The sequence below is a fragment of the Cyprinodon variegatus genome, unplaced genomic scaffold (genome assembly GCF_000732505.1).
Source record: "Cyprinodon variegatus isolate N-32 unplaced genomic scaffold, C_variegatus-1.0 Scaffold1351, whole genome shotgun sequence".
NCBI classification, from domain to species: domain Eukaryota; kingdom Metazoa; phylum Chordata; class Actinopteri; order Cyprinodontiformes; family Cyprinodontidae; genus Cyprinodon; species Cyprinodon variegatus.
The window spans coordinates 150,548-177,625 of NW_015151804.1; the positions used below are offsets into that span (position 1 = coordinate 150,548).

At 37.8% G+C, this 27,078-nt stretch overlaps 1 protein-coding gene across 1 annotated transcript; it reads left to right on the forward strand.

Annotated features, from left to right (window-relative positions):
* The first annotated feature begins 2,344 nt into the window (after positions 1-2,344).
* Positions 2,345-4,692, forward strand: LOC107102980 (acid-sensing ion channel 1-like). The gene is made up of 2 exons (XM_015402470.1): positions 2,345-3,621; positions 4,675-4,692. Exons 1-2 carry the CDS (start codon positions 3,256-3,258, stop codon positions 4,690-4,692), a joined length of 384 nt encoding a protein of 127 aa, XP_015257956.1. The 5' UTR covers positions 2,345-3,255.
* Positions 4,693-27,078: the final 22,386 nt, after the last annotated feature.

Consider the following 27,078-nt stretch of genomic DNA (forward strand, 5'->3'; position numbering starts at 1 on the left):
AACGAAGATAACTTTTAAAAAAAGTCAGGGCAGAATCCATCTTTTATATTTGTAGGATTTTTAAGCTCCTGCATGACTGTGGCAGTGTCACAAAACCATCAAAAACGCTTAATTTTTAGGCGGGTAAAACAAATACTTCCAGAATGTCACTTAACAATATAATATCTTCTGTGATACCAACTAAGACTCAAAGCCCCTTATTGGAACAGAGCATAAATTTCCTTCTCATGGTGATCAATAAGAAGGGAAGACTTCATAAATGCTGCCATATTTTCACAGTCAATACTATAGCAAATAGCAATTTTGGACGCGTTATGAGCAATTTCATGGGTGAGTTCTCCTTGCCTTTTGGCAATTTGGTTTCTATGACGGATTTGGCAGCGGCAGTCGTGTGACACATCTGCCTTATTGCCTGTGTTTGTCTCGGCCATTGACTCTGACATATTTCCATTTAATGGTGAGACCAGAACATAGATTTGTAAAGAGATCTGTTAGAGCTTGTCTGTCTGACCTGTAAACATGAATATGCTTAAAACATGGATGGTATCTGTATGCACCTTACTGGACTATGTTATACTCTATATGTTATCATTATGTGCATAGAGATTAATTTATCTGATTGGGTTTGTCCTCTAGCCTGTACAGCTTAAATTATGCCTTATGTTTAATGTCTGAAATTTCGTTTTGTGTACACTCTGTGTATACAAAATGACAATAAAATTTGCCTAACTCTAAGTGACAGCTGATCAGTTAGGAATACCACATTTCTGGTTGATAAAGGTTAATTATTTTATTCTAATGCAGAAGTTAGTTAGAAGTCACTTAGTTGTGATGCAAAAGGAAATTTGAACTTTTACATTTAAACTCTGAAAATAACATTTACACAAATTCCTTCAATCAGTTCAAGGCTATTGAATTAAGTTTATCCAACTTGAATTATTTAAATTTTCAACTTATAAAATTCATAAATTTAGTTTGATCAACTTGATTCAATTACTTAACTGTTGAAGCAATTAATTTAAGTTGGAGTTGCACTTTCCTTTAAGATAGTACCATTTATAAACAAAAACACCTGAAATGTTTTCCATGCTGTTTTTCCATTTAGCATAAATTAATTCTTATAAATAAAGGTGTATTTTGAATGCCTGAGAGGTGTTTTTAAGAATAAAAACAGCATGGGAAAGAGGAAAGGAAAGAGAAAGTTGTGCAGAGGTATAAAGGAGGGTAAGTTTATGGAACAGTTTCTTAAGATCTGAACAACTTTCTTCTTTCTGATCACAAAGCTTTCATTTTACAAAATAATAATGCAAAATACACAACCAGAGGACAGTTTTAAATCAAAACGTATCCACAGGTTATCATGGCCTAGTCAAAGTAAAACCCAAAATGTATTGACTCCGACTTCAAAGTGTGAATGAAGAAGCTCTCCATCCAACCTGACTGAGTTTAAGATTTTTTTTTTAGTAAATAACCATTAGGCAAACTTCAGTCTCCAAATGTTTAAACATTCCTTGAAACACTTGCAGCTGTTAGTGAGCAAATAGTTCAAGAAGATATTGCTACTGGTGACAAATCATATAGGGACATTTTTTAAAAGGTATCTTTAAAGTCACAGAATGGGTATTAAAATACTTCTCCAAAAAAGGTAAAATCAACCCACTGGACTTTTTTTCCAAGTTTGAAGACATTTCGCTTCTCAACCAGGAAGATTTTTCAATTCAGAAGTCAGAAGATGAGATCCATCCATCGATCCATCGATCCATCGATCCATCCATCCATCCATCCATCCATCCATCCATCCATCCATCCATCCATCCATCCATCCATCCATCCACCCACCCACTTGGGCAAGCTCCTCCAGGGGAATTCCAGGGCACTCCCAGGCCAGCCGAGAAACATAGTGTCCCTCCAGCGTGTCCTGGGTCCTTGAATTGAAAAAGCTTCCTGGATGGGAAGCGAAACATCTTCAAACTTGGGAAAAAAAGTCCAGTGGATTGTTTTTATTTTTTAAAAACTTTTTTGGAATGAAATGACCTGAATGACTGAGAATCTTCACCAACATATTAAAATACTCTTAATAGGATTAAATCTGAGGCCACTCTGCAGGCAAAAGTTATTTTTACATTTTTTTAACCAAGCAAAAATTCAGCAAATGGTTTTCTCTTCTAAGTTGACTATCATTTTTGAAACTAGAGATTAAAAACTTTAGGTCAGGGCTCATATAGTATCAGAAAACTGATCACAGACAGAGTAGTTTTACTCTAATTGCTGCTTTGCATCAACCAAAGGCGTTGGAGTCGTTCAGTGCGCCGTCCTATCACAGCTCTCCCCTGTTTGGGACCAATAAACCAGGCAAACCAACCGCAGCTGCTGGATCCCCTCTGAATTCAGGAGGAAAGGTGTTCCAGGCTGTGATAATTCACCCAGGGAGCCTTGGCACATTTGTTTTTTTCTGCATAAACTTGGAAAACATAGAAGGGATGCCAACATATTCCGAGTGTTGATTCCTGCATTGTTTTGAAGGCAGTTCTGGGGGGATGGATGCGAGCAGAGGCGCACCGAGGCAGCGCTGACACAGACCCGGCTCAGCTGTGGAAAACCCAGGAGGACAAACCGACGACTGCTTTTAAAACATTAACAGGCCACAGATCAGCGGCTGCTCCTTATTCTGCACGTGTTCGGATTTCATATGAGGATCTGGAAGAAAAAGCACGTTTCCAATCTACTCTCTTGCTTTGCAATGAGAGAGAAAACAGCAGCGCTTTGATTTCTTAATTCCCTTCTCTCCATCTCGCCCTGGTTTGTTTCCTGCTCTTCCAGCTGTGATTATCTCCTGCTTTCATGTTCTGGCTTTGCTGTTGTCGATCACTGTGGGATCAACTCGTTTAGATTTCAAAAGTGTGCAAAAGAGAGGACAGCGCTGGCACCCATCCATGCGCGCTGCGCGCCGTGTTTTTATGATTAATATGCAACTGTGACTTTAAACGGAGGCAGAAAATATCGCATGCTTCTTACATCTGCTCGCTGCACACTGGAAGGAATCATTTCTTTGATGCAAATTTCTGCAAACGCTCTGATTTTGAACCTTTTTTTTAACCGGCTGTCAGTGACGCAACCTCTCACATAGACTGCACGAGAAATCCACGCGTGGAAGGGCGTGAACTTGGCAACATCCTCCTCATAAATAAAGCATCTTCTTATTCATAATCCCAACTCGCGCAGTTTGCAGCCATCTAAAGTCATCCTGCTGGGAAGATGGATCTGAAAGCGGACTCGGAGGACATGGACTACAAGCAGCCGGCTCCCATTGAAGTTTTTGCCACCAGGTCCACGCTGCACGGCATCTCGCACATGTTCACTTATGAACGAAAGTACGTGAAGCGCAGCCTGTGGATCGTGTTCTTCATGGCCTCTTTGGGGGTGTTGGTGATGGTCTGCGTGGACAGGGTGCAGTTTTACTTCGCTTATCCCCACGTCACCAAGCTGGACGAGGTGGCCGCGTCCATGATCGTGTTCCCTGCGGTCACCTTCTGCAACCTCAACTCCTTCCGCTTCAGCCAGGTGACTCCTAACGACCTGTACCACGCGGGGGACTTCCTCGCCCTGCTCAATGGAAGGTGTGTAAGTTTAATTGAAGCTAAGTCTCTGATGGTTTTGACCATAAACACCTTTGACATCCTGTTTCAATCATTAAAACCAAAATATCAAAGTGTAATAAAGGGTTTCTGTGGAGTAAAGTTTTAAACTCATGTTTTAATAGGAATAAACTCATGCACTCCTTCTGAGATACTATAAAAGTTGGGTAATTGAAACAATTTCAAGTGTAGCTCAATAAATAAGTCTGTCACTGAAAAGTGGATTTTCTTCAGTTGCTTAATAAGATTTAACACTATTATTATGTATGAGTAACAGCCATTAAAATTTAAAGTTTCTCGGAAAAGAAAAATTGTCCTGGGCTGTCACAAAAAAGTCAGTTGGCTCTGACACTTTACATATTGAGGGTGAACAAACAATTACTATTGCCTAAAAAAGCTGGATATGCAGAGTATCCAAACATGTTAATGGAAAGTTGAGTGGAAGGAAAATGTACACCAAAGTTGGTTAAAGTCGTAGGGAAGCGGCTGTTCAAAAAGTTGCATTTCTGAATTCTCCCGAGTGGTGCACGACTTAACACTAGTGAATAAAGTGAATGTGATTGGTCGTTTATCAAAAGGGTGGGATTGTTGTGGTGGAAGGTTCGCAAGCAAGTTTGGTTGTGGCCGGTTCCTCGAAAGCATCTTGGTAACCAGTTAGCAACTTAGTGCTAGTAGTAGCACTAAACTGGTGACTTAGAAATTACACTGTCAAGGAACGCTATGGACAGCGGAAACATGCAAGAGAAGGAGGGTTTAGTGTCGGAGGTCGTGGATGAGTCTCCTCCGTCATCCATGTTTTATTTAGATGAGGAAAGCGGGGACGAAGATGCTGTGGAAGAGGACGCCAGGGCGGCAGAAGCTTGGTTTGGTGTAGAAGGCTTCCAGCCGTACATGTTTGAGCCCTTGCCTTGCAACGCTGCCAGTTCTGTTAGCTCTACGCCTGCTGAAGACACAGACGCTGTGACGAATGAATCAAGAAGCTATGACCGAAAAAATGTGATTGACTGATGAACGTTGATTTATGATTGGCCAAATTTAGGTGTACGGGCTGACATAGAACTACCTGGCCTGCATAAGATAATGAAAAAAAAAACAGGATTTTTTTAAAAATAGAAATTTTCTAACTTTTGAGACAATATGGTGTGATAAAGAGTACATTTATATACCGTACATGTTTAATCCAGAATGATTTGACATTTAACACTGCTTAAAACTTTAAACAGTGCTTGTATGAGTAATTGCTACAGACTCATGTCACATGCTTACTAGAAGGAGAAATAACTGTAAAGTGGATGATTTGATCGTCTAATGGTTTGTTTTATAGGTAACTGAACTTATTAGGTCGCTCCTGTACCAGAGACAATCCAAAAAGTCAAACCTGGGTGAAGGAGACAAAGAATTGGACTGTTTCTAGGTGGCATCAGTCCCCTTTGAAGATGAAAGCAAACTTAGGATTTTGTTCAAAAATGAAGATCAAAGAGGTTGGAGGAAGATTGAAGAGGTGCAGAATCTAAGTCGCTTGAGATCATTTAAGTTTCTTTGCTTGTTGATGATTTAGAGGAATCCTGTCATCTGCTATTTTTGGACCATAATTTTTTAGTAAGTCTAAAGTCAGCTGATTCTGATTTTATATTTTAGTGGGACATGGCACACAATAGCATTACCATATGTATTAATACCGGCTTTGATGACATAAGTGGCCAGTGGACCGTCCGTCCAAAAACTAATTGTTTACAGGCATTTATTCATTTAGGGTCACAAAGGGGGCAGGTGGCCAACCCTGGGGGGCCGGTGAGAAAGACCCTGAACTGGTCACTAGTCCAATGCAGTCAGGCCAGCAGGCTAGACTGACCTTAACCCCAATGCAAATATGTGGGTGTTTTTATAGAGGAAGATGAGGGGCTGAGGAAGAGTTGAAGCCATATGAAGGCCTCCTCATCATCTTAGCAGAGCAACAGGCATATTGCCTCCATGCCACACTGCACTACTGCGTATAAGCTAATATTGCTATTATAGCATAAATATGCTATTATAAGCTAATAATAGCAATATAATTGCAAGTCACTGAAAATAATTTAACTGCAAAGGCAGTTAGAAACTTTGGTCAATTTAGATTTAACAACAGTTTGACACTGAGCTTTCTCACTCCAGCCCTTTAGGCTTAAAGTTGGTTTAACACCACAACTGCCATCCCTGACCATCCCTGGACCGTAAGTGAAATGTTATTTTTGGGCCCCCTGCAACTCGTGCCACAAAGTTCTTTTTTAACAACAAACTCACAATCAAGGGAAGCAGAAGTTTCCCTGTGTTTTACGTCTATTGCTTGCACCGAATTCCTGATGCCGCATGGATGACGTGTTGATGTGTCATTGCTCTGCATGAGAGAGCCTGTCTAAATTTGCACCCACCATGATTGGTCAGATGTCGAGAGCTGGTCATCAGTGAGAGGTCAGATTAAAGGTGGTCTCTTTTCTCGCCTCCCCCTTACGGTGTAGAGCTTATGCACAACAGTGCGTATTCATTGCAAATATGTGCTATCACATCCTAAAAGTGGCCCCGTTGCGGCCCCACGCAGAGTGCATTTTCTGCATTTAGGTAGGGATGCAACACAGAAGGAAAGAGAGTTGCAGCTAGAACACAGATTCATGCACTATAGGGCAGAAGTAACAACTTTTCTACACACCAGTAACAGTAGAATCCTGCCACAATGGACTATGAGAGGAAAAGCTTTCAGGGTTATGAAAACAATAGTGACACATTATAAAAAAGTATCTACATATGTTCACAATCACAATATTGGTTAAATATATTTACATTTTTAACTAAATATTCCTGGATAGATGTTGAAATGTCTTCAGAAAAAAACGGAGGGACATTGGTTGCTTTCCAATTTAAGCCTGTTGTGTTTGATTTTTCAGCGCTACACAGGACTGAGTGCACATACTGCAGTATGATATAATATACTAGGCTGGCCAGGCAGATTGATACGCTGTGTATATGTTGTATCAGTGGCGGGGCTCTCAGGTGACTGACCCAAAAACTCAGTTTTTGTAACTTGCTCTGTTTTTCTCATTTTGTTTTCCATGAAACATGTGAAGCTAAGAATAGCAAATACATAATAATAAAAAAAGGAATGTCAATAATGCTGCTGTCGTTGAGGTTTTAAAGTTAGATCAATCATACTTAGGCACTTAGACATCTGAACCACTAACCTGCAAAATCTGTGCCCAAGAAAGCTAGGGGAGTGGTGGCCTAGTGGTCAGGGCATAGAGCTTGGGATCCTGAGGTTCTGAGTTCAAGCCCAGTCCCCACAGAATGCCACTCTGGGTCCCAGAGCAAGACCCTTAACCCCACACAAAAAGCCCCACAGGCTTTCGTTGCTCTGTACTGGTGAAAGTGTAATGACAAAAAAAACTTAAAGGGCATAATTTAAACGCCACTGCGTTGTGGTCGCCATCTTGCTGTTATGCTAACAGAAACACAGGACGCATCGTGAAGTCCTGCCTTCCGCGCTTTGGTTGATCCGGCCAGATCTGATTTACCAGACTGAATTACACCGACTGTAATTCAGTTTGGTTTTGCCAGGCTAATGATATACAGTAAATGTAGATATTTTACATGATACTGAACTTTTCCATGATTTTTTGATCCACTGAGATCCATAAAACTGTTGAATTTAGTCAGAAAACTGGACATTTCTTTACTTTGGTGAGAAGATCCCCAAAGCTTCTTGGAAAAAAAATCATAAAATATTTCAGTTTAGTATTTCACTAAAGTCCTGCAAAACATCCCTTTAGAGTCAAACCCTGACAACAGTATAGAGATTCAACCCAAATAGGTTACGATTTCTGAATTGTCTTGGGTGATGCCTTGTCTGCCAAACAAGTTCAAAGCTCTGTGAATATTGGTCTGTTTTCACTGTCACTATAGGAGCAATGGGAACACTGCAAAACAACATGGACAAAGCATGCAAAGCCTTTTAAAGCTCCGGACTCCACTGGCCTTCTGACGCAGCTAAGGAAGATGGAGGGTCATGCATGAAAGGCGGCCACTGAAAGCAGAGTGAAAGCAAATTAAAGCATTAGCATTAGAGTTAATAATGAAGAGAATTATGATTCCTGTTATATGAAGCTCTCATTTTTCATTCATCCTGTTATCTAATGTCTTTGAAATAAAATATGCTTCTAATATCATGGTTTGATAAAGAAAAAGTAGAACATAGAATTCTCTCAGATACCTGATCCTAGCTGTTTCTAAGTTCACATTTGAGAACATTTCCGCTGATCTAATTTTATTTTGCCATAATGTTGCATAAATATCCATACATGCATTTTAAAGTCTCCTGCTCTTTGTGACAGTGTAGAGATGTGTGTTCTTCAGTTGACACCCTCTCCCTCCAAACCTGTTGCTCCCTACCGTGCTTTGATCATATAGTTTTTTAGCAGCCTGTATAAATTCACTGCATCATGTTCAAAGTGTTTTGTTTTTGAGTGCCACCCTTCTTATTCGGATCACAGTCCCTTGAAGGATGCAGATGAAAACCCTCACTTTGTTTTGCAGCAAACAAAACTCACACATTGGAAAATAGTACTTCACTAAATCACAAATAAAATACATACTAAAACCGGAGTTCTAATCCCACCTTGAACACACCACTCTTTTTTTATTTTTAGCATATTGATCCACACAGCTCTGCAGCCTAAGGTACAGGGTACATCTTGTGCATGCTGTACATGCTCAGCTAACATGGATCCAATTCCCCATTCTCAGTCTGACCATTGTTTGTCTATGATCCACATGCATGCATGCATATCAGAGGTGACATCCCTACTGGGAAGTAATTTCCTTTATCGAAGCTGTAGCACAAATGCTTCAGGCTCTTTGTAATATACGCATCAGTGAGTGTGCTTACTTTACATACGTGGATATTCTTCTCCGCTAGTTCTGGTAGCCCTAATTAAATATCAGGGTGTTATAGCTGTTATGTAGAAGTATAGAAGAAGAGGGAAGATGTGAAAGAATTCATAAAAATAAAAACAGCAAAAGCAAAGAACTACTGTAAAGGCACAAGACAAAGGGAAAAGGAAACTAAACATAGCTGCATTTGCTCCAAGTGACTTTGATGAGCTGACTTTAGATGGAGGGAGGGGACTACAAGCTGAGGCAATTAACTTGTGTCTCATAAGCTGTGTGATGAACATGCCTTTATCCCTGTGTAATTAGTGCTGTTTGTTAAGCTACAGAGTTGTCCCTCTGATTAACACTCTCACATCTCCCATTGTTTCTTGCCCTCTCTGTTCTTTCGGCTTTGAGGCGACTTCCATTTTTATTTCTTGCTCTGAGAAAAGTAAGGTTTAAGACATTTATTCTGAAAGAAGACACCTTTTTGGGTAGTTTTTCTCTTAAGTTTGTCTGAAGTGTGGTAGAAGCCATGTTGAAAAAACAGCTTGTTATTAATCATGGCACAACAAAAAAATAAAAAAAGCAGAACTAACTGAAATGACAAAACAGACCTTTCAAAAATGTTTAGAAAGGCTCTAGGTCATTTTGGCCCTTCACAATTTGGCCCCCATTTTATACCAATGCATTTATTGTTACCTCATACTATATACTAACTGCAGAATTAGATAACAGTTTATTTTTTGCCTGTAGTCTAGTAATGTTTGTGAATTATGAAGAGTAATTTCCGTAAAAAATATTGAATATGATTTTCAATTGTGTTTTTAGTTTATTTATATAACACTAATTCACAGCACATGTCATCTCAAGGCATCTTGCAGAGTATATTTATCCAAATCATAAAGTCAGATTGGTTAAACGTTTTTTAAATACCTGAAAGAGGATTCTGTTGTGGTATGGAAGCAAATCGTCACCATATTTAAAATGAAAAAGCATTTTCAGAAATGCTTTTTCATTTTAAGAATGTGGCTGCATTATTTGACTCATAAATAAAAATTAGTAATCAATCATCCTATTTGCATTTTCATTTTCTTCTTCAACACTGCTCATTCTTTTACTTAATTAAAATTAAAAAGAAAAAGACATTTGAGATTTATTTTTCAAAATGTACCCCAGCAAATACATACCAAAATTCAATTTGAAATGTAAAATTTGAAAATGAAAAAGAATTTCTGGAAATGCTTTTTCATTTTAAGAATGTGGCTGCATTGTTTGGCTCAAAAATGAAATTAGTAAAATATTTAAAGGAGAAAACTAGACAAGAACTAGGGATCACGTAAGTAGGTACAGTCCGGTCCTGCCTAACAGAGTCAGAGGTAGTACGCAATACCGGGAACGGCTGCCAACTTAAAAGCGTCATTCAGAACCAGTCACTGCTGCATATTGAGTTTGAACATCTATTCTTTACTAAAATGCTGTCCAAATGGCTATTTACACATATTCAACATTGCTTATGAAAAATTTGTGGTGCTTTTGGAGCTTCAACATCCTTTCCTTGTTTCTTTCCAATCCCCTCCAAACAGGGGCTCTTGACATTGCCAGCCTTCATGGCGTGGATCACGAACTTAATGTCTTTCTGCTGCATGTAGAGTTCCGGACTAAAATCAGTTAGTTAGTTAGATAATAGTTGTTTTTCATATTATTTGTTCCATTGAACAGCTCAGGGGAAAAAATTATTATGAGTCAAAGAGAGTTCACTTAGCAGCAGGCGAGGCACCGACTTCTGAAACATGCAGTGGTGACTTAGGGGAGGGGTGCGTTTGATTTAATGCATTTTGTTCGTCTTATTCAACTGGTCTAAAAACATTGAAAAACGAAGCTCTCAATGGGACAGGAGGGACAATCAGTTATGAAATTTCAAACATTCTTGTTGTTGACTAAATTATGGTAAATATGTTTTAAATAATAAAAGGGAAAAAAAGAGAGACAAATTTCAAGTATTTTAATTCTGAGTCACGGGGTGATGGAGACAGCGAGGGCTGAGTTCTTCCTGAAGGCCACAACCATCTCCCCTGTTTTTAGAGCGTTGAGCTCCACGTTGTTCTGCCTGCAGCAGGTCGCCAGATGGTCAACCTTCCACCTGTAGGCGGACTAGTCACCATCAGAGATAAGTCGGATGAGAGTGATGTCGCCCGCGAACTTCAGAAGCTTGACAGACTGATGACTGGCGGTGCAGCTGTTGGTTTACAGGGAGTAGAGCAGAGGAGAAAGAACACTGCCCTGGGGGGAAACACTGCTGATGACCTGTGAGTCGGAGACATGTTTTCCCAGCTTCACCTGCTGCTTCCTGTCAGACAGGAAGTCTGTAATACACCTGCAGGTGGAGCAGGCACACTCAGCTGGGAGAGCTTCTCCTGAAGCAGAGATGGGATGATTGTATTGAAAGCAGAGCTGAAATCCACAAACTCGATCCTGGTGTAGATACCTGCTGAATCCAGGCGCTGGAGGATGTAGTGCAGGGCCAAGTTGACAGCGTCATCTGCAGACCTGTCGGCTCTGTAGGCAAATTATAGGGGTCCAGAAGGGGGTCAGTGATCTCTTCCAGGTGTGAAAGCACAAGGCGCCCAAAATATTTCATAACCACAGATGTCAGGGCGACGGGTCTAAAGTTATTAAGTCCTGTGGACATATATGTGTCACTCACATATAGGGTTGTTATGTGTAGGGCTGTTTGTAGCACTGTCTCCTTACAACGGGAGGAGTTTGATCTTAAGCCTAGGCTTTTTCTGCATGCAGTTTGCATGTTTTTTCTTTGTATGTGTGGGTTCTCCCTGGGTGCTCGCCTTTCCCCCACAGTCCACAATCTTGACTGTTAGGTTGATTGCTAACTCTAAATTGGTGGAGATTGCTACCAGCTTTCCGTGACCCTGAAGAACAAGTGGAAGAAAATGGATGATTATTTTTTTAATCTACATGTCATGCTTACCAGGAGCCTAAAGATATATTTAAAAAGTGCTTTTCATTTCTGTCTTGTCCATACCAGTAAAATTATAAAATGTAGAGCTGCAACAATTGCTTATCTAATCTTTTTTTAATTAACCAAATCCTAATCAGATTGTAAAAGCTCCTTAGGAGAATTTTACAGAGTTTAACCTAGATGAAGCTAAAATAACACCACCAAAGGAGATTTGAAAACGTCTATTCTAAAAATAATATTAAAATGCAACATCTTTACTTGTACAGTTTTTGCTTAATTACTGCTGAGGGCTTTAGCTTCAGTAGGTTTACATGTCTGAAAACACTCACAAATTTTCCACCCACATAGTAATCTATCAAACCTGAAACTGACAGTTTTTGCATCTATATTAAACAATTTGAAATTCAGTTGCAAACTCGTATGCAAACTTTTCTGGGTTAATTTTTAGCACAAATAAGACGTTAGTATAATGTACATAGAAAGAGATTCTGTGTGCATGTGAACATATTTGTACTGTGATAAATAACAGTAGAATAATATTAACAGGGATAAGGGCGTCTGCACAGGACAGATTAATGCAGTGGAAAACCAACAATCCAAAGGCAATTAAACCAAAACAAAAAAATTAAACAAACAATATGACTGAACTTAAAGGGCTTAAATCATGTAATTTAGTTTTTAAATATGTTTTCATCATATTCCTTCATTGAAATTGTGCCAAAAACTGGTATTTCACTTGATTTGTGCATGCCAAAGTCGGCCAGGAAGCATCGCCCCAACTTTCTCTGATCAGCAACCAGTAGTGTGAGGCAGAGCACAATCATTTCTGATCAAAATTGAGATGAAGAGGCTTTTTTTTAGCTCCTAATCTTCACAGTGACAGCAATCGTTCTTATTTTTATGTTAAAGCCAAGTTGTGAAAATATGTTTTTTCAGCTTCCAGATGTCAAATTATGTCCAGCCTTCCTACAGAGGAGCATTATTGCCAACAGTGCTGTGATACCATGCAGCAGAGGATCTAGGACGGCCCTACAAATGAACAGTAAAACAGGGAGAGGTGACGTCACTGTGAGGACAAGTGTATCTCTTAAATATTAAATAAATAAATAAAAACAGTCGTTTTGCCTCTGTTATCCATTGTGCAATACACACACTTTGTAGATCACCTGCCATGTGTCTACTTATTATAAAAGCATTTTTTTAAATGAATGAATTGGCATGCCTTATTTGGAATCTTTAAAGATAATTTTCTGTGATTTTGATATAAAGCCTGATCCATATATATATATATATATATATATATATATATATATATATATATATATATATATATATATATATATATATATGGATGTTTTCTGAAAAATGAAAAAGGCTGTCCTCTTACATGGTATTAGGTATTTCAAGATGGTTGTATAAAAATACTCTTATATTCACTCGAGAGCACCCATTATCGCATATGCACTGCTTGCTTAGACTTTCACTTACAGAAAAAGTTGTAGAAAATCTAAATTCTATGCTATATCTCTTTATAAAAAATCTTAATGCACTTGAAAATTAGTTGAATAACTGCTCAAGCCTTTGATTCATATGTAATTTAGTTGAAACAAAGACATAAAATCATTTTGGATGGAAATCATTAAAAGATTTTTTTGCCAAAGTTTTCTAAATCTTGCACTTCTGTTTAGTTACTGAGTGTCAATACTTTCTAGAATCGACTTTTCTCTGCAATTACAGCTGAAGGCATTTTTTAAGTAAGTATTTTCAGCTTTACACCATTTTCCATTTACCTAGAGCTGAAACCAGACCTTTACATACATTTAGTAATAATAAAAAAAAAATTCTCCAATATCTTTCATTGTCAATCATTGCTCCTTATGTAGCATAAAAAAATGTAAAGTAATCATCGAGCGCATGACGAAGAGAATTTTTTGCACACGAAAAATGAGATTATAGTTTGCAAATGCAGTCAAGGACAGAGACATTAGCTGCTTTCAGACATGTCCTGGTGTCTAATAAGGTTAATATCTAATCGTTTAGGTATAATGAAGCCCTCTTGGAGAAAACAGGACGCCTGTCTGCATAGGAACACTATCAAAATTCTGAAGTGAAGCGTCGTCTCCACTCACAGCATCATGTTGGTGTTTTGCTGGTGACAGGACTTGTCACGTCACAAGCTAGTGCATCAGCAGGAAGGAACATTTGGTGGAGATATTAAAATAATCAATCCGTCAGCCAAGAAATAAAAGCTTGGAGATAAATTAGTCTTCAAAATGGCATATTGTGATTTGCGCATATTGACAAATTAGTCTCAAAGTGACTTGTAGACAAGAAACATGATTGTGTTTGAAAGACAATTACTAAGAAATTTAAAAGAAGCATAAAAAAGAAGAAAAAACTCAAATTATCTTGTTTTGTTTTTTTTACATGACTGAATAACTGTTACAATACTTACTGAACCCAACCTGGACAAATATTTAGTTTATGTGAATACCTTGATTTCCATATTAGTCAAAGCTAAACAGAACAGATACATGTCATGTATAAAGGGAATTATAAAGGTTTGCCAAAGACTCTCTATTGTATTTATGCTTGAACTTTGACTGAATCAGTCTTTTTTACACTTTCTTTTATGGACATTAAAAAAAAGCTCATAACAAATACACATTATTAGTCATCCATCTTCCCTGGAACCCCAAGTTCACTTTATAACTTTAAANCATAACAAATACACATTATTAGTCATCCATCTTCCCTGGAACCCCAAGTTCACTTTATAACTTTAAAGAAAATGAAATTGACACATTACAGCTTTTTGCGAAAAAGGAATAAACACGTATCTTCAATTTCCTCTAGCTATTTAGCTTAGCCTAAAAAAAACAAGAAAAAAAACCCTTAAACTAACAAGCATCCTTCTTCTTACAGAATCTTTCAACCTATTGTGAAAAACATTATGTACGCAGAGATTGCTTTGGTACATCATGTTCAATCAAGTGAGAAAATAACATCTTTTCATTAAAAGTCTGTTTCCTTTTATCTGTATCATATTTAACACAAACAACGAAAATGTTTAAATTAAAATTGTACTTTTTATAGGGGTGATATAGGTTCCAAATAAGCATTTGTATTTTGGCTCAACCATAAGCCTGTCTTAATAGCTTTTGTTTGCACTAACAGGCATGAGGTATTTCATTAATTCTCTGAAAAAATCTGTTTCTAGATCAGATTTCCATGTTTGCAGATAAGAAAGGCTGTTTTCCTCTGAGGCCAGAATTGACGGGGTCTTTCTAACACATAAATATTCTCTAAAGTACTTGATTGCTGTGGATTCATTTAGGCTGTATTATCTATTTACTGAACAGTAAACCTCAACCACAATCTTTAGCAGTCTTTAACAGCTTTATCCGCAGTTCACTTTTTTTATGCCAAGGAAAAGCATCTTAAGAACATGATGCTGCCTCCACCATGTAGATTTATCACAAGTAGTTTAAAATGTCACACAGGCAAAAACACTTTAAGATTGTCTGTAGGTCCCTGATCATTAAAATAGACCAGAGGTCACGGATTAGAGGACCACGGTCCAGATCCGGACCAACCTGCTGGCTGATCCGGACCCGACCCGATGCAAAACATTTATAAATTATCGCATGTTGTCCAACGATAGTGTCTAATTTCACTTGCGCAGCTCCTCCTGTTATACGGTAAAGCCCTCCAGAGCTTCCAGGACCAGGCTGCACATGATCCACATTAGCCAATGAGCTGCTGTCAGTCTGGGTTGCTGCTGCTGCTACTTTTAGACTCAGCAGGCAAACCTCTGGCAAGCCGGGTGATGGGAAAGAGGGAGAAGATGATGAGAAAAAGAGAGCAGAGAAAGTGTGGACTGCTGGAAGAACTGTGGTGAACTAGTTAAAGAAAAGTGAAATGGTGCTCAAAGATGACCCTGCAAATTTAGAGGATGTTTGGCTCAATCTGCCGCTGTGAAGCAGGATTCTCCACCATGAACAGAATCAAAAATAAATATGGATCCAGGCTCAAAATGAGCACCTTGATATGTGCTTTAGAATGACTTAGTCGCCATTCAAACCCAGGTTTAAAGCCTTGCAGGGCAGCATAAAGCCCACTGCCAACATTAAGACATAAATAATTAAAAACGGTCAGGTCAGATGTTTTATAAAATATGTGAATCAGGAAATTGTCTATATAGAAAACTGAACGATTTTTGTTCTCTACTTAAAAAAAAACACTTAAGAATTTAAAATAAAAAAAAAATCTATTTTTTTAAATATTTTTTTTATTTAAAAATTCAATGTATAACATGGATGCATAAAAACCTATTTTAATTTCAGTGTTAAATGCTAACAGATAATAATCAAAATGTCTCTGGACCTTTACTGGTTGTTGATTTTCTTTATTCGAACTTTTAATTTATTCGGATTTTTAATTGTTTACCCCTGCAATAGACGATTGAATAGAAGGGTGCAATGGAAGCTAGGGGGGGGTTAATGAATGATATCAATAAAGGAGGAGGACCAAAATCGTGCTTTGTAGAGAGTCCGCCCTTTTTTCCACTGGTTTGAAGAAAAAGCCCATGAGAAAAACAAACCAAGACACTTTCACACTCCAGATTGTCTGGAAGGTTTTAGCTAAACTCCAAACCAAACATCTTAACATGAAAAATTCAAATTTTCAAGAGATAGCACCTTAAACAATGGGTCTGTTATGCTGATAAAATTGAACAAACTAACATGTTTTATAGCCTCTTATACTTGCTTTTTTTCTGTTTTAAATCCTAAAGCACCATTTAGTTATTTTACATAAATTTGTAATTTTAATAAATTCAGAAATGCCTCCTTAGCTGTTGAAACATAAATGCTTACATAAAAATAACTTTTTTTTTCTATTCAGAACAGTTTTTATTTTATTTTATTTTTTGGGCAGGACGCTGCAATTATACATAATTTTATGATGTTTGTTTTATATTTTCAGCTCATTATTATGCAAGTAATTTGACATTCTCCTGCAAAATCTTTCTAATCACAATCATCCTTTTCTTGTTTTTGCATCACCACAATGGTCTCTCTCCCTCCCTACCTCCCTCTCTCTCTCTCTCTCTCTCTGTTAAATTTGATGAACATCAGCGAACAGCTGGACCAGGCTTTAAAATTCTGCTTTTTATGAGTGCAAAACATTTAGGCTATACATTATGCAGTTATGCTTGGAAGCTCTTTGGAGGAAAAATCAAGGGTTTTTCAGCAGGTATTTATCAGCATTGAAATGCATCCCTCCCAGACTGTTTTTCTAAATAAACATCAGTCCAGAGGCCACGCCGTGTTCTCAGCAGCATTATAATGTTAAGCACTGTAGTTAATTTTTCACCAAGCATCATCAAAGACTCTATAAATCTGACATTACCTGCCTGGGACTGTGGCAGCAGCTCCATTTCCCCTTCAGTACCATTAGGAATGTGCTGGGACTCTCTGCCGACTCCAGAGAGCTCTGAACACAGCAAAGCAGAGAGCGCAGACAAATGGGAAGGTTTCTGGCAGATTTCATTTGAGGGGTCAAAGCATTTGTTTGCCAACCCTCGCCTCTGCCTAAAACTGGTGTCAGGCTTAATAAATTACCACTATATCTTCTGATGTCAATGCGTACCTTTGTACATTTTTTAATCAAAGCAAAAAAACAAACAGAACAAATCAAGTTTAAATCCTCCGTATAAATAGACAGTAAATCCATAATAATTCTAATAAACGCTTGGAGAAAATTAAGATGCAGGATTTGTTCTGAAGAATAGAAGTAAATTATTACCATCTGAAGAGCTTAGTGTTTCAGTTGTCATTATCACTGAACAGGTTGGAGACTGGAATAGAAAACAACAGGTCAGGTATTATATAGTGGTGGGTCTGTGTTCATCAGTGTCTCCATCTGGCAGGTCCCACTGTTGTCACACCGTCGTACACAACATAAATCTTATAGCTGAGCCACTGCAAATTACACCTACTCCACTCTTGCGATGTCTGTACTCAGAGATGGGGGGTAAAAAAAATCAATCTGTTTTCCATGGCTTATTTGCAGGTTGAAGTCACACCTGACAGTGCAGAACATTGCAAGTAAATTGCTCACTTTTATTTTGATTATGTTGCAAAGGCAATTATGAGATAATTAAGAAAAAGGTCATTTTGGAGTAGGTTTTGCCAGTAAGATGCGTTGCACCGAGAAATGCTCGATCAGCTCATGAAAGTCACAGAAGCAGGTCTTCTGCTTACGCTGGAACCTGGTTTGTTTCCTGAGCTTGCAGACATTTCCCCGATTCACATGAGGTAAGACTGCAAAGCCACAATGTATAAATTCTTGATAGCTTTCTTTATTTTCTATCTATTTCAGCATTAATATGGGTCTTTATGTTGATTTGAAGATACAAGTTTAAAAAAAAGGGGGAGTTGGAAGAAGAAGCAAGAAAAAAAGCTTCATGCTTTTTCAAATATTGGTACATTAGCAGTGTTTTGTATTTGAGGGAGATGTGGGCAGGAGGAAGGGCAGACATCAAAAGCAAACAGTAATGACACCAAACAGGACTCTGCATGAAAATGGGTTGCATGTTTTTACTGCGGTTTGGATCGTTGGTTTGTGTAATTGCTCATTAATATTACAGAGACTTGTTTTGGCTTCAGTTGACAGTGGCCCTCGTTTGCATCCATATGACCTTATCCAAAGTAGAACAGTAACAGAATTAGTAATATCCAATCATCTTAGTATATATACTCCTTTACTAATAGAAAAATAATGTCCCATAATCTGTTTCTCACACTAAAGTGTTAAATAAACAGATTATTTCTTTTCTTTTCCCTTTTTTTAACAAATGAATTCAGTTTTTTTGTGAGTAGAGTGTCACTGTCATCACATGCAGAGGAGCTGTAGCTGTTTGGACTTACCCATGAGGTGGCAAAGTTTTGCAGATAAGCTTTCATTTCTTTTAGTTCCCACAAGAAAATTAAAGTGCTTGTGGCCCATAATCCAATTTTGTCTCCCCCACCCATACACAGAGAGTTTGCAGTGATTGCTTTAGGGAGCGGTGGCAGGGCAATATTAAAAATCTTGCCGTATTATTGTGATTGTATGCGCTTCAGCTAAAGCCTCCTGACTCTGGGATGTGAGCAGAGCTTCTTAAGTGCTCTCCTGGCAGCTTTGTGTTGCTTATAAGACAGGAGCTCGGGATACAATTCAATTAAGTCTGTAATATACCACAACAAGCTGTAGCTTCTTATTAAATTGTGACAGGGTAGTGATGTAGTCTTAATGTAGCGAGAGATCTAGGCTGTGATTTCACGTCTTTTTTCAGTGAGTCTGTGCTTCTCTGATTCAGTGTCTTTTTCAGAACCACTGATTAGGTTAATCAAAGCTTTAATGATGCTTGTTGTTTTAAACTCTAATATTTCTAAATGAAAGACATTATCTTGTTTTGTAGTTTCCTGATTTATTCTAAGATTCTTTTTTTTACGTTTTTGTTCCTTGATTATAACTTTTATTAAGACAGTTAAAACTCTGCTGATTAGACTGGAGAAACAAACATAACTGCATGAAAACTAAATGAGCAAAAATCATAGCTTGTAAAAATGCATTTTAAACAAAAGGGGACTCCTGTTAAAATATAATAAAGTAGAATCTTTGTCAGATCTTTAGCGGTTAACTGCAGTTTTAAGGAGTCTGATGCTGAACTGAATTGCAATGGGTGCTGGAACAGGATCACTTGTATAAGGATAACATTTCTAAAATAGGTTTTTCGTTTGATCACAAATTAGTAGGGTAAACGTGCACTCCATTTACTGAAGGATGCAAACCTGACAAATCATGTTAGAGAAACTTAGAGGCTTGCTTCAAAACTCATTTGTCAAACGAAAGTAAAAAAAAAAAAGTATATAAATACAAATACATAGGTTTCAGAAATGAAGAAAAATGATGAAAAACATAATTGTTCGCTCAACAATTCACTTCAGTTCTAGTTCTGCCACTTAGATCATGAATTGAAGGTGCCGTTAATGTTAGAAAATCTCAGGAGGATGTTATGTTTAGAGTTTTTATTAAATGAGTAATGATATGTTTTTAGGAGCTTGTTTAAATGCCCTACAGATATATAGTTTTAACAACCTTTTTTATTCATTTGTGCAGGTAACTATTAAAGATAGGTTATGCTGCTTAGTGTGCATACTTAAAGGGGTCATAGAATGCAAAACGGAGTTTTCATTGTCATAGATGATTAACGATAGTTCAGTGGGTGAAATCGACATGCAGAGAAGTTCAAACTCCATCAACACCTCCTTTCTCTTCAAATCTCACAATTCTAAACTTCCACCATAAAACGGGTGAAACCAATCGAAGCCCCGAATTGACATATATTCAGTTGGGGGTGTATGAAGTGTCGACTTCTGGGCTGCGGACTGGACCAGACCTCAGCAGAGAGCCATGAGCCGCCCGTCCTCAGCCGGAGGTTGCACTGTAGTCGACCAAAATCCAGAGGATTTTGAAATCCCCCAGACTTTTTTTTTAGGTATGAAAAGTAGGACATTCCAGAAAAAAGAGGACCTCTGCTCACCCTACCATATCAACAATCTGATGTTTCAGTGAGTGAGTGCTTGTTGCTATGATGCATCTTTGCTCAGCAGCTTCGCTTGTTGTAAACTAACCAATCAGCGCACAGCTCATATAATTATCATGAGCATACCATAAAAGGAAGAAAACCTCTCGTTTTATTCTGGGGCTCTTAACCAGTCTTGCATTAGGGCTCATAGAACAGCAAATATGTCATTTTCAGCCCAATCAATGTTACACACCCTATTCAGAGACCTTAAGGACCAGCACCAAATACCCTATAGAATCATTCTATGACCCCTTTAATTAGTTCAAAAGGATTTAATGTATACAGTAAATATTTTTCAGTAAGCCATATTTAATTGGTTTGTTCAGTTGGTTTATAACTTTCCTTTGCTGTGTTTGCAGGAGATCAGATTTAAATGATGTCATGCCTGTTTGCAGTCAGGTCAGCTGACAGTCTCAGATGATCTGAGACGGACCCCTTCTCGTGATATCCTGTAAAAAGTGGTGAAATAATTCATATTCAGCATTTAAAATAAGATAAATACTGTAGCCTGTTGCGTTCTTCCCCCATTCATGTTCTCCTTCATCCCCTCTACCATGGGCCTGTTTTTTTGCCCCCTGTTGGCAGGTGTGTTTGCAGGTAGTCATAGTCACCTCTTCTATAATAAGCATTATAATAAAAAAAATACAACTTAGAAGAGATAAAAAGTAATGAAATGCGTTCTTGTTTTCCTTTTAACATCAGAATTCAAACCGTCTTGTTTTCACCCAAGTTTGAGGCCTTCAAAAGTGACCTGAAACAACACAATTGCAGAATGTGTTTTCTTTTTTTTTTTTTATACATTTTTCTTTTTTTCTTTAGTTTGTACATTACTTTGTTTTTTTAACCTTATGGATCACTTTAATGCCAACAGTGTTCCACGCTGTGGCAGCTTTACGCAAACACCATTCATTTGTAGTCTGGACATAGAGGAGCAAACAATTTGTGCCCTGACTGGGAGGGACAGCTATCTGAGGAATGGGCCGACTGCACATTGGGACAGTGCTTGGCAGGGGCCCGCAGTGGCATCCACTGCTCATAGACAACGATATGAGCTCTCTCTCATTAGCCTCCAAAAGTCTCTAATAACACCAGAAAAATAAGAAAGAAAAAAAAAATCTTCTGGATATCTGCCAAAAAAAAAGCAAAACGAATGTGGGCAGATGTCACAACCAGTGATATCTAAACATCTAGATGGGGTATGCAGTAAAAGCAGATATAGTTTGCAACCTCAAGAAGTCAACATCAAAACTCACACTATGGCAAATGCACCACATATGGCTTTACATGAGCAGAATAATTTCATTGCCTTGAAAAATTACTCAAAAGGCTCATATTTGACAGATTTTCTTAAACTAGATTGCAGGTTATATAAAAAAAAGGATTTTAATTTCCTGAATTTGCAGCCATTCTAAGCCTGTCATCTTTGAAGAGAAGAAAGAAGCCACTTTAGGAGAACCATCAAAAAAGATCTTTGTTAGACAGAGCAGTAAAAGAAATGGTGCATCGGCGGTTTGACATTCAATGGAAGAACAAGCAGAAGCAGAACTGACTTGTTACTGCAGACAGCTTGTGATGTTTGAAGATCCCCGCAATCTCAGAACATCCCTCAATAAGCCTGTATAGAAAATACAAAGATTGGTTGTTTTTTTTACCATTTCATGTAATGTTATAGATGGATAATATATTAAATTACAAAATTATTACTTTTTTTTCCTGAGATATGACATAAAACACCTTTGAAACTACATGTTTGATAAGGCAAACCATTTAAGGGAAAATAAAAAGGATTGTAAAGGACTATAACTATATTAATATTTCTGGATTTAAACAGAAACACATTTAAACTTGTGCTGTACATATGCTCAAATGATGAAGGTAATATATAACTGCTGTGTTCAGTATATGAATAGCTGGTTCTTTAAAGCCAGCAGAGCCATAAAAGGCTAAAGAACCTCTAAATAAGCCTACCCACCTATAAACAGCATATATCTGAAAAACTGCAGAGCAGCATTTGCTGTTCGGTAATCTGTAATGCTTTATTTATCAAATACATCATTACAAAGTACTCAATGATAAACTTGGCCCAAAAACTAAACATTAGGCATGAAAAGAACATTCCTATATGCTTTATTGCTGCTATGTGGCAAGAGTCTAAATAAAAACAGTGAATGCCTGTCAGCTTAAGATGCTGCACTATTCTGTATACTACAATAGTTTTGTTTGCTTAAAGTTTTTCATTGCAATGATGCTGCTTAGATAATTTACACATGTGAGAGCTGTGTACTGGAAGGATCATTGAGGAGGCTCACTTCTAGAAGAGTTCAGTTTTTTCTTTTATTCCAGTTGTTTTCTCAGGGTGTTTAACAACTACTGAGACAATTATTTCTTTCTCTCTTTAAAATGTAACCAGACTAAATGTTCCATGTTTTAGGTTAATTTGGATTAGAAAAAAAGAAATAAAACAGTACTTGTACTCATCGTTCCCTCTGCACAGACACCTCCTCCCGCTCCGCTTGGGGAAGCCGGAGGGGCTCCCAGGCCAGTCGACAGATGTAGTCCGTCCAGCGTGTCCTGTCCTGTCCCCTGGGCCTCTTCCCAGTGGGACATGCCTGGACACTTCCCGAGGGAGGCGTCAAGGGGCCGTCTGAAGCCACCCTTTGGAGATAGATAATTTCAGCCGCTTGTATCCAGGATCTTTTTTTCAGTCTTTATCCAGACATCATGACAATAGGTTAAGGTATGAAAGTAGGTTGACCAGAAAAGCCTGATTTATACTCAGAAACCAGGTCGTCTGTGTGTCGCAGTGAACGCAAATCAGCCCCCGCCCCCTCCGCAGACACTCTGCTGCATCTCTCCAAATTCTAGGTGACCGCAGACAGGTGCTGAAGACAGGAGGCCTCTGATTGGTCAAATCTACATCTGCTCTACTTATGCGTATTTCCTGTTTTGTACCTCACCGGCTTGTTTTGTTTGTATGACCGTCATTGTGGAAAATGACTTGTGAAGTTGGACCAGCTAGAAGAGCGAGGTGCACGAGAACGTGGGGACCCTTTTTCCACCTGGATCCGCTCTTTTTCGCCCTCATGTCCCTCGATTGCCGGACAAGCTTGCCCCAACTTAGAACCACAGCAAATTCCTGAGTGTCCCTCTTGCGTTGTAGCATAGAATAACAGCACAGACCACGCTTCAGTATTGGGCATAAAGCAAAAATATGTGCCACACTGCTGCAGGATAATAACCAGCCCTTAAAACCAGAGCTTTACCTTTTTCTCATTTCTCTCTTTACCATGACTGACCAGTGCAGCGTCCACATATTAGCAACAGTCAAAAAAATGTATAATGGTAATTTAAAAAATAGTTTTGTTGTCATTTAGAAGCTTGTGTACATTCCCTAATACTTGATAAAATTACCCTTCAAGCTGCCAAACATTTTTTCCTTTCTCAAGGTTTTCACTGTGATTTGCTAGAGTTTTGGCCCATTCCCCTTATAGTGAAGGTGTAACCTGCTGTTCTCCCACATAATAGAAGAGAATAGAATACAAACACCACTATTGTCCCACGGTGGGAAAATCTGATGAGGATCCTGCCCCTTTTGCAGCAACATACAGTACCCCAGTCATCTTTTATTTTAAGGAATGTTTATATGAATTAAACTCTTAATGTATATAAACTTTTGAAATTAAGACATAAGAAATCATATTTTTAATAGATTATTATCATTTTTCTTTTATAAAATACCTTTGTATACACAAGCTGTTTTAGGTTTATTTAATTTCCATCTAGTGCGTCTTCAAGTTTATTTTAAGTTACATAGAGATAGATTGAATAATCGTATTTTAATCCATACATTTATTAATCAATTCATTTATTTTAATCCAAATGTTGAATTAGCATTATTTTATGTTTTGTTTTTTAAAGTAATTTACGTAATTGTTGAAGCAAAAACAGGCAGACCAAACAAATGGATCCGTCTGGCATCCTTTGTTTGGTTTGCTCTGCCTGTTCTCAACAAATATACATTTTAATCTGCTGTAGTGACATTATATCAAACCTTGGCTGTGCATCTTGCAGAACATGACATACTTCATGGCATTCAATTCATCTGTTAAAGTAGCCCCATTGTTTTCACTAACAAACAATATTAACTTCATCCAGCATGAAGCATGACTGAAGCTCTGTTCAGTTACAAACATGGAAGAAGAAAATTACCCTCCTTCAAATGACACCACATTCCACACGGTTTTTCTTTTCTGTTTGCAGCTTATAAGCGACACAGCTTTGTACACAGTGAAACATAAGATTCTTATAGTTAGTTGGGATCCAAAGTGATTTGCAGTTTGACATTAAAACTTTTACTATATCCTCCATTTCTTTTTTAAGACAAGACTTTTTTAAATTTAAAAAAATCACTGTGACTTATAGAGAGGAAAACTGGGCCAGTTGTCCCAACTCATTGTAGGTTGGAAAAAATAGGTGGGGGTTTTTCTTCCTAAAATAAACCTGTTTGTGAAGCAAATGTAGGAGTATTATCTAAGTTACATAAAACATTTTCAATAGATCTGTCTTCTAGCTGTCCTTGCAAACCCCCCATTACATCTCAAACACAAAGATGTTTTGGCCAATGGAACCAAATATGATTTAAAGTTCATTAAGCCCCTCCAGTAAATTGCTAAATTATCTGTGTGCTGCAGGCAGAGCGGGAAGAATACAATGCCTCCGTCTGTTCCTCCGCTTTGTGACGGGCAGCTGCTCCATCACTTCAGATTCAGTCTGAGACCGGTTCTATATTGTTCTTAGTGGGAGTTGGATTAAAACATTTTAGATAGGTAACGTTTATAGACTGATAAGTGTTGGTGGCTGCACTGTTTCATAAATTTCTCTTGATGCTCCTCTGATCTGGGGGGGCTGATGCTCAGTTATAGAGTCAATGTTTCAGTAAAATGGTGATTTGCCACACATTTCAAGTTTTATTCCATTTGTCAAAAGCGTGTGCTCCATTAATCAGGGGACCACACATTGAGTCAATATTACTCCTTCATAGACTTGCCAAAATGTCGCTGGATGTCCTTATAAGTGTATTTAGCCTGACTTATTGTAGATTCTTTTTTCTCATAGTTTTACGCAGCAGGAAAATCTTCTAGAAGCTGTTTTGAGTATGAAAACAAAAACTTAAAAGTACAGGGATTACTTGACAGGAATGCATATTTTGTCTATTATCATCTACAAACAGAAAGTCTCAATCTTTATGTTTGTGTTACCCTAGAAATTGCTATGTATAATTACATGGGATCGGGTCTCACTTTTATTGAGACATTTTTACACTACAGCTAACTAACTTGAATGTGACTGCAGCAAGTTAGGCTTATAAATTCTACATCCTGCACAGACTAATAAAATACAATTTTTAAAATGATCAATCTAAACAAATTTTGTCATCACTTGACAGCATAGGTGATGCGGATGTTGGCACTTTGTACTGTGAGAGCCTCCGTTTTGTTGGAGGTGGAGAAGCGGTGGAGGGAGGGGTTCATGCACTGGAAAAATGATCTAGAAATAAGTAAAAAATGTCTTAAATTAAGTGTATTTTGCCTTAATTTGAGTAGGTAAATGAGATAGTTTGCCAATGGAATGAGCATTTTTACTCTTAAAATAAGATAATTGGATAATATTCACTTGAAATAAGACAAAGCAATTGTGTTTTCTTATTTTAAATGTAAACTGCCTTGTTCCATTGGCAAAATGTCTCTTTTACCTCCTCAATCCAAGTACAAATGCACTTACTTTAAGAAAAAAGGAGTTATCTAGATTTCAATTTTTTCCAGTGTGTCACTGGGAAATTACACACTGTAGCTTTAAGCAGAGTGGAGGAAGAAGATTTAAAATTATACGTAGTAAGGGAAAAGATAGAAAGGAGAAAATAACTAGGAAGGAGCATCATTCATGTTGTTAAATGGTAAATATTCATTTATTTTTCACTGGTTACAGACTGTTGTGGGTGGGGTCAGACACGGCTCTCAGTTGGCCTGAGAAATCCCATTAATTTTTACCGCTTTGTGCTATTCCCCATATTTATAAGAAATGAGCCAAGTGTCAGTTTCAACAATCCCATCAACAGATTTATTGTTGGAGCCAAATGCTTTGAACTTTGCCTTTGGTTTTTATTTTGGATTCATTGGTTTTAGAAAAAAAGACTTATTGATGTGTGCAAGTGTAAAATGAGAAGTCTAAAATGATCCCAATAAAATGAAACAGGAACCATTTAATGAGACTCCTGCCCGTGTCTCACATTAAATTTTTTTCTTTCAATGCTTAAATTAAAAGCAATCAGTTATTTTGGAGAAAAATACACAAATCATTTTCCTTGTTATTCAATCTGCATATTTCACACATTTACTTCCATAGTGCTTACAATTAGCTCTTCATAATTTGGGTGCTTGTATTACTGATGGGTCATTGCTCGTGAGGGTCATAAAGGGGCCTTTCTGGTTAATTGATGTTCATTTGTTTCTGTCACTGATATTGTTTTCCAAACTAAGCCCTATTATAAATGGTTCCCAAGGTATTTAGACAAACAGATGTATCATTTTTGCTCATGTACCGGATAAAAAATAAACAGAAGCAGAACAAAAGAAGGTAAATGATATTAATGTTAACTCATACTAAATGCGTAGGTAGTTATAGAAAATAGTTTTAAACAATTGGCAGTCAAAATGGTTTGAGAATGTTCCAGACGCCGGTATTAAATCATTTATGGTCAGTTAGAAGCATCGTTTTGACGACTTGTTTGTGTTGATGAGGCAGATGAGTAAAAATGATTAAAACTGTAAAGGTATACATGGGCTTCACTGCTTGGCTCTTGGCTGCTGCAATAGCTGTTCACGTTAATTAGAGTCGCTAACACCTGCTGCCAGCCGCAGACCATCCCCCCCCCT